This window comes from Colobus angolensis, unplaced genomic scaffold, assembly GCF_000951035.1.
Source record: "Colobus angolensis palliatus isolate OR3802 unplaced genomic scaffold, Cang.pa_1.0 Scaffold84, whole genome shotgun sequence".
Classification (NCBI taxonomy): Eukaryota; Metazoa; Chordata; class Mammalia; order Primates; family Cercopithecidae; genus Colobus; species Colobus angolensis.
In genome coordinates, this window is record NW_012122265.1 from 1,737,150 (window position 1) to 1,745,342 (window position 8,193).

An 8,193-nucleotide genomic window follows, 5' to 3' on the forward strand; every position below is an offset into this window, starting at 1 on the left:
AGGGAGGACCCCAACACCTCAGAGGCCAGCCCTGCAGGGCCTTCCCCGCATGAGCAGCAGGGGGCAGCAGATGCCTTCGGAAGCGGCTGGGGCCTTTAGGGGCTCAGTCCTGGCCGGATGCCCCTCCCAGGCCCCACACATCTGGGCTGCCTTAGCGGCTGGAGCCTCCGCGCTGCTGTTTCCTCTGATCCTCCCCATGGGGCTGCGAAGCCGGCAGGGCTGGGGCCAAGAGCCCCCACTCCGAGAGGGTGCCAAGTCACGGTCCAGGGGGCCTCTGCAGGGTGGGGGCCTGGGGGCTGAGGGGGGCGAGAGCCTCAGGGCCTGAGTGAGAAGGCAATGCCAGGCCTGCCCGGGCAGCCAGGCGGGCCCCAAACCCCCGCGGGTCAGAGAGGCCCCCAGGGCAGGTGGCGCCACTCCCCTTAGGCTGAAGGATGTGTTCCAAGTCGCCCGGCGAGGGGACAGTTCCGGGAAGGCTGGGAGGGGCCCAGAGGCCCGTGCGGCGTGCCCCTCACTCCTGGTCCCGCTCCCCAGGCAGGGAGAGAGCATCATGCAAGGAGGGGGCAGCCCCCCAGCTCTCAGTCCATGTGGCGGAGCCTGGAAGGCCACGTCTGGAGGTCCAGGCCTCACCCCGGGAGCCAGGCTTGCCAAAGGGGGTCAGGCCTGGGCTGAAGTGGGAAACAGCCCATTGCAGGGGCTGAGCGGGGAAGCTGGCCCAGCAGGGAGAAGCTGTGGCTGTCACCCAGCAAGCAGCCAGGTCGGTGGGCTGGACGCTGACCTCGGGCGAGATGGGCTGAGGCGAGGTGTGGATCCTCGCAGTGACCCCTCAGCTGACCCAAGCCGTGTGCCCGGCCGAGGCCACAGGCAAAGCCAGGCACACTGTCCTCAGGCTCCTTACAAGAACAGCGGAGGCATCTCCAGCGCGTCACCAAGCCCTAAATAGAGCAGCCCAGCCATGGCATCCCCCACCAAGACTTCTTGGACTGGGCGGCAGTACGCGGCCAGGCCAGGCGGCCGGACAGGTGGGGAGGTCTCTGCGGCTCTCCGCGTCCCCATTGGTCTGAGGAGGACTCCATGCCCTTTCTGAGCAGGGGCCCAGCCTGGGGGAGGCCATTTATACCCCACCCCCTGGGCCCACCAGCCCAACTCACTGCTGCCGGCCTGACCTCGCTCCCAGCCCTGCTGCCCAGATTCTAGGTGAGGCCCAGCCCGGCCCGCCAAGGCCGGGGCACAGGATGTGGCTCGAGCTAGTTTGAGGGAGGGCTTCCTGGGGCAGGGGTCTGGGGGCCTGGGGGATGCCGCCAGCAGCCCTCTTTGGGGGCCTGCACGGATCCGGGAGTGAGAAGGAGAGGCTTGGGGAGGCAGCTATAGTGCTAGGCAGGCTCTAGACAGGCCCTGACCACCAGGCTTCATCTCTGGGAACCCTGGAAGGAGAGTTTAGGGGTCAAGAAATCCCAGAACCTGAGCCCCCAGGCCAAACTGAGGAGCGATTTCTTCCACGCACTTAGGCCCAAAGCCAAAGACAGAGGGTTAAAAATAACAGCGTCACTCAGGAGGCCACCTGTGCTGGCCCGTCCCGCCCTCCCTCGGGGACAGCTGCAGCTCCTCAGGCTATGCCTGGGACATTTTGGGAACACTTTCTCCTCTTACTTCTCACCCTGGGGAATTCCAAGACGTTGTCCTTGAAGGAGGTGAGAGTAGGGGGTGGGAGGGAGGGGCTGTCATCGGGAGGCCTGAACCCCTCACCACCTGATGGGCACAGGCATCGCGGCGGCAAGGGCCCGGCCAACACCCCTGCCTTCCTCTCCCCACAGGCTCCAAGCTCAGGACCTCACGATGGGAGAGTAAGTAGCACCCCTGTACCCCCATACGGTGACCCTGCCCACCTCCTGCCCTGTCCACCCCATCACACGCCCTGACCCCGCCAGACATGGCCCTAACCTCTGTCTTCTCTCCCCGTCCTGCCTGCATCCTCTCTCCCTGGACAGTGAGGAGGTAAGTACTTGCTGGGGGCTCGAAACATGACGAGGAGGGAGCTCCCCCAACTCAGGATAGGTCATCGGTCACAGCCTCAAGGCCCTAAGGCCCAGGGAAGATGGCCCGGCCCTCCCCGCTGGCAAAAGTGCCCCACCCACCCACCAAGACGCTGCCGAAATTGAGGAAGTGGCTGCCCCTAGCCTTCTGGGGCAGGGGAAGTGTGGCTGTGGCCTGGTCACAGGGGAATCACTTCTTCTTTCTGATTCCTGCACTTCCTGCCCCTGCCTCGTCAGCCAACCTGCCCCCAACTGGCCCTGTGGTCTGGACTCCTCTCCCCCGACCTCCGGCCTCCCAGGACCATGTGCCACCTGGGCAAAGTGTCACACACCACACAGCACCGTGTCCCAGAGCAAGGTCTGGGGCCAGTGAGGCCCACACTGCCCATCATGGCCTTGGGAGCTCCCAGGCTCCGCTGGTCCCTGAGCTGGAGCCCCTGACCTGGCCAGGGAGCCTGGAGAGGGGTGGGGGTGCTCCAGGCCTGGAGGCCCTGACTCACTCAACCCCCTGTCCCCTGCCCTGCAGAAGCGGAACAGGGCCATCACGGCCCGCAGGCAGCACCTCAAGGTAGGTGTGGGCTCCCCGGGGGCCGCCCAGGTGGGTCTGCAGGGGGGCCAGCTGCAGCCCCCTCACCACCTGCCCTGCCGCAGAGCGTGATGCTGCAGATAGCGGCCACAGAGCTGGAGAAGGATAAGAGCCGCCGCGAGGCCGAGAAGCAGAACTACCTGGCAGAGCATTGCCCGCCACTGCACATCCCGGGCTCCATGTCAGAAGTGCAGGTACTGGCCCCTCCCCGGCCGCCTCGCCTCCCCAGCAGCAGGCCTGCCTGCTACCTCAGTTTCCCCACTTGTCAAGAGGGCCAGCGGGGTGGTCAGGGCAGGGGCAGGTGACCATGGCTGCCAAGTGTCAAGACGGCCAGCCGCCCCCACACCCACCCCTAGGAGCTCTGCAAACAGCTGCACGCCAAGATCGACGCGGCTGAAGAGGAGAAGTACGACATGGAGGTGAAGGTGCAGAAGAGTAGCAAGGAGGTGAGTGGTGGGGGCAGGCTGGCAGCAGGTGGGCAGGCAGTGGCCCAGCAGGCAAGTGGGTGGGCCAGGGAGGCCGAGGCCACCAGGACCTCAGACTTCCACCTGGCTCTCCTGCCCACAGCTGGAGGACATGAACCAGAAGCTGTTTGATCTGCGGGGCAAGTTCAAGCGGCCCCCGCTGCGGAGGGTGCGCATGTCGGCTGATGCCATGCTCAAGGCCCTGCTGGGCTCCAAGCACAAGGTGTGCATGGACCTGAGGGCCAACCTGAAGCAGGTCAAGAAGGAGGACACAGAGAAGGTACGTGCTGTGGGGGGAGCACCACAACACCTGCCCCGTCCCTGGGGAGCACCTCCCACACCTGCCCCGTCCCTGGGGAGCACCTCCCACACCTGCGCTGCCAGGGGCCCTGCACCACTGCCCCTCCAGGGTGCCATGCAGGGGACACTCCACTGCCCAAAGCAGAGGGTAAACTGAAGCTGAAGGTGGTGTGGACCAGGGTGCACGCATAAGTGGGTGGGCCTGAGCCCTCTCCTGCCTTCCCCTCCACAGGAGCGGGACCTGCGAGACGTGGGTGACTGGAGGAAGAACATCGAGGAGAAGTCCGGCATGGAAGGCCGGAAGAAGATGTTTGAGACCGAGTCCTAGGCTCCTCGCTGCCCCCACGCCTGCCCCGGTGCCCGGCTCCCAGCAGAACATACTAGGGGGATGCACCCAGAGCCTGCCAGGGAGGGCTGGCCTCACCTCCACTGTCAATAAAGGATTTGAATCCCCATGGCTGGTCTGGTCTGGCTCTCCCCAGCCTCGTCGGCCGTGCTCTGGACCCCCGCATCCGTGGCCTGCAGTGTGGTCAGTGGCCAGCGGGGAAAGCCCGGGAGGAGACCACACAGGGCCTGGGGATTTCAGGCTGGGAGGGAAGCTGCTTCCAGCAAGGAGGTGGGCCTGGGAAGGCCCCTACAGGGGAATCCACCCCAGGCTGCATGGGGCTGGTTGGTGAGGGCCCTGAAAGGTCCCTCGGCGTTCCTGGGGCTCGGCCTGAGCACGTCCGACACGCAGGGCTGGGGACGGAGGCTGCGGGACCGAGCCAGGCCTGGGTGGGAGTTTCCGAGATGAGCAGGTCTCCCATTTGCACAGCCATCCAAAGGCCCTGCCGGGGCTCCAGAGAGATCCACACGTGTGACACACGCGTAGCCCCCGCAGTGCTGGGGGCGGCCCCCTATTCCTCCCAAGCTGCCCCTCCTCAGGGAGCTCATCTGAGGCAGGAAGCCAAGGGCTACATTAGACCCCAGGCTGCTGTCCACATGTGCCCACCCCCAGATCCTCCTGCTCATCCCCCTCCCACATCACTTTAGGGGCAGACCCCAGCCCCGGGGCCTCCTGCGTTTCCTATCTTCCCCCTGCCCTGAGGGCTGAGGCCTGAGTTGGGGGTAGGGCTGGGCACGGGGAGCGTGGAGGGGCGAGCCTGCATGGTGGGCCGTGACCAGGCCAAATTGGTAGTCTCCGGGCTGGGGACCAGCATGGTGCTGGGGGCTGGCCGGCCTGGTCACTGGTCCTTACTGCCACCCTGAAAGGCAGGCTGTGTCACTCCTCACCATGCCAGGGGACCAAGAGACCTGTGCCCATCGGGCAGGGGCTAGTCCTGGCCCTGACCTGGCCCCAGTGCGGTTCCCAAGTCTTTTTTCCACTCAGCCCCAAGATCCCAGCCCCATCTGGCCACCAAGGACAAGGCAGCTGACAGGTCCTGACAAGGCCGGTGACAGCAAGGCCGCGTTATCAGCCCCGCTCTTTGAAGGTTGACAGAGTAGGCACGCCAAGGTCCCTGTGCTCAGATCTGCTCTGGGGAGGCTGCCAGCCCGCGCTCTGCCCTTGTCCCCGGGAGGTCTGTTCGATTGATCTGCCGGAGGCAGGACGTGCAGCAGCAGTTCCGCCTTGGGCTGCCTTGAGGGACTGACGTCAGTGGGCGCCTGGAATGGCCTTGGCTGTGTGCAGTCCCCTGCCCCCCCCGGGCACCCTCCAGCCCTGGCACTCAGCTCTGACCTTTTCTGTAGCTGGAGCCCCACGCCAGTCCGAACCCCCCACCCGGGGCTTCTGGAGCCTTCTGTAGGGGAAGGCATGGAGCAGGGCAGGTTGGGGCCAAGGGGGCACTGCCTGGTGGGTGCAGCCATGGTGGAGGCGCATGGCACCCCATGCCAGGATGATGGGACTGGGCGTGGCCCAGGGTGTAGGAGACCATGGGGCACAGAAGAGACCTGGCCTGTGGGGGGGACGCTGCACAAGGCCAAGCCTCAGCTGTGGCCTGAAGGAGGACAAGTGTGGAGGCAAAGGGTGCTGCAGGCCGGCCGGAGTACGTCGCATGCAGAACCAGGCGGGCAGCGGGCAGAGCAAGGGACAGGCGGTGGTGGGGCCTGGCCTCGGACCGCTTGCAGGGGACACGGCAGCTTTCCAGAGCCTGTGCCCACTGGGAAAGGGGGCTGGACCCGATCCCACAGGGCGTTAGAGGAGTGTGGCAGAGGAGCTGGGGTAGGAGCATCACACCTGGCTCCCAGCCACAAGACTCAACTCGGCCGGGGCAGACACGCGATGCGGGAAGATTATCTTTTTTATTTCAAAGCAAGGAAATGTTGAACACAAACACGAAATTCCAAAGAGTGACCCTCTGGGGTGGGTGGGGTGGGGGCAGAGCAGGGGCGGAAAGGAGAGAGGACCCCTGTGCTGATGTAGGTTTGGGGAATGTTTTCATTCTTGGGCTGGATAGTAGATGCACGGGTGTTTGTTAAATCTCCAACAAATGAGTGAGTGAGTAAATGAAGGAGTGAGAGGCCTGAGGAAAGCAAACCAGCAAGTATCAACCCGGCGCCCCTCTGAGCCCATCTCCATCCCCCTGGGGTGATTCTGGTGTCCCTGCTGGAAGTGAGGCCTGCGGCCAGTGCTGCGTGTGGCTGTCCCCCAGCTCTGCATTCTAGAAAGACCTCAGCAGGGTGGAGCACAGAGGAAGTCACCGCTGGGTCGGGGGAGTGAGGAATGGAGACATGGAAGGGGCTGGGTCCCCAGGACTTGTTGGCTGAAGGACGTGAGGAAGGCAGGCACCTGCTGGAGGCACGGGTGGGCAGAGACTGCTCTCCGGGGCAGGAGCCCTGAGAAAGTGGCTTTGGGAGGAGGTGGGGCACTCACTTTGGGGCTGCTGGGTTTGGGGCCCTGTGGGAATTCCTAGGGGAGAGCTGGCCCAGGCAGCTGGAGCCGTGCTGGGCTGGAGATGTGGATGTGGGTGTCCTGGGAGGTGAGCCGATGGGCAGAGGTGCCCAAGGCCAGGGCGAGAGGAGAGGAGGGGGAGGGTGGGGACAGCCAGGGCAGCCGGGGCAGCCACCACAAGCCCCAGGGTAGTCCCAGAAGAGGAGGGGGACAGGCCCAGGGCAGGGGATGTGGGCAGCCCTGTGCATGACTCCGGAGGTCAGGGAGGACATGGCCTCTGAAGTCCCAGGTAACCCGTGCTGGGCTGTGGCCAGGAAGGGGTTGGGGAAGACTGGGCCCAGCGGGCCAAGGAGGGAGGGGTGGGAGGAAGTGCACGGGGCACCCCTGGAAGTTGCGGCTGCTGGAGACAGAAGGCAGGGGTTCCTCGGGGAAGGCAGGCGTGGGTGCGGGGCAGGTGTGGGTGCTTCTGCACACGTGGGCATTTCCTGCTCTGAGGCTGAGCCACTGAGACGCAGACACCCCAGTGTCAAGGAGCATATCAGGCCCCAGGCCCTGCTCTCTGAAACCACCCTCCCCTGAAGGACCCAGGGCTCCTCGGAAGAAAGGTTGACTGCAGGGCGGGGCAGGAAACGTGCAGGAAGAGCCTGACATGTCCTTTCTGCTGGGAGGCCGCGGTGACGCAGAGGGCCTGCCCTGTGCCCCCGCCGATGGGAGCGGCCATCAGGACACAGACTGGCAGACAAGATAACAAGCAGTGTCCGTGGTGAACGTGCTCAAGTTCACAGCTGCGCTGTGGTTACACAAAACAACATCTGCATTCCAAGGAAACAGACCTTAAAGTCTTCAGGAGGAAAGGAGGGAGACAGAGAGGCAGAGACAAAGAGAGAGACAGAGACAAAGAGACACAGAGACAGAGAGACAGAGACAGAGACACAGAGACAGAGACACAGAGACAGAGACAGAGAGACACAGAGACAGAGAGACAGAGACAGAGAGACACAGAGACAGAGACAGACAGAAAGATAGACAGAGATGGAGAGACACAGAAACACAGAGACAGAGAGACAGAGAGAGACACAAAGACAGAGAGTCACAGAGGCAGAGAGACAGAGAACAAAAGACAGACAGAGACAGAGACCGAGAGGCAGAGAGGCAGTGAGACAGAGGCAGAGAGACAGAGAGACAGAGGCAGAGAGAGAGACAGAGACACACAGAGACAGAGAGACAAGAGACAGAGAGATAGACACAGGCAGAGAGACAGAGAGGCAGAGAGACAGAGACACAGAGGCAGAGAGACACGAACAGCGGCAGACAGAGAAAGAGACAGAGGTTCAGAGAAACAGAGAGAGGCTGAGAGGCGGAGAAGCAGGCGTCGGATGGCAAAGTGGACGTGTGCCCTGGGTGAGGGGGGTACAGATGCACTTTGTCAAATTCTTACTCTTGAAACTTCTCTGTGGGTTTGAAATTATTTCCCCCGAAGCTAAACTTTTCTTTAAACGTTAAAGCAATACAATTTGTAAGCAACAACAAAAACAGATGACATGAGAACTACCACAAGTTGGCAGAGAGGACCTCCCAGGGCTCAGGTGTGGGTAGAAAGGTGCCCCAGAGGGCGTGGGGGACTTCGGGGGTGGTGGGGGAGGCTGAGGACTGCGTGTGTGCCCCTGGCTGAGGGCCAAGGGCGGGGCTGAGCGCCAGGCCCCCGGGGACACCTTGGTTAGGGTTAGGGTTAGGGTTAGGTTTAGGGCCAGGGATCCAAGGCTGGAAAGTTGTCCTTCAGGGACAGCAGGAGGGAGGCCCGGGTGCCCTGGGCAGGGTGGGCGCTGGGTGGAGCTAGGACGAGGCCGGTCACGGGGCTTCGTTCTCTCTGCAGGGCTGAACTCAGAGGGGGCTCCCCCCTGACCGTCACCCTCACACACTCGGTCAAGGGGAAGCCAGGAGTGG

The 8,193-nt window shown here is 63.6% G+C and overlaps 1 protein-coding gene across 3 annotated transcripts; it reads left to right on the forward strand.

Moving 5' to 3' along the window:
- The first annotated feature begins 1,141 nt into the window (after positions 1 to 1,141).
- Positions 1,142 to 3,835, forward strand: TNNI2 (troponin I type 2 (skeletal, fast)). Of its 3 annotated transcripts, none has more exons than XM_011930057.1 (8): positions 1,142 to 1,194; positions 1,812 to 1,841; positions 1,986 to 1,992; positions 2,557 to 2,598; positions 2,682 to 2,810; positions 2,973 to 3,062; positions 3,184 to 3,360; positions 3,613 to 3,835. In XM_011930057.1, exons 2-8 carry the CDS (start codon positions 1,834 to 1,836, stop codon positions 3,706 to 3,708), a joined length of 549 nt encoding a protein of 182 aa, XP_011785447.1. In that variant the 5' UTR covers positions 1,142 to 1,194; positions 1,812 to 1,833; the 3' UTR covers positions 3,709 to 3,835. The 3 variants fall into 3 exon arrangements, with proteins under 3 accessions (XP_011785447.1, XP_011785448.1, XP_011785449.1); XM_011930058.1 differs by lacking the exon at positions 1,142 to 1,194 and adding an exon at positions 1,642 to 1,688; XM_011930059.1 differs by lacking the exons at positions 1,142 to 1,194; positions 1,812 to 1,841; positions 1,986 to 1,992 and adding an exon at positions 2,356 to 2,388.
- Positions 3,836 to 8,193: the final 4,358 nt, after the last annotated feature.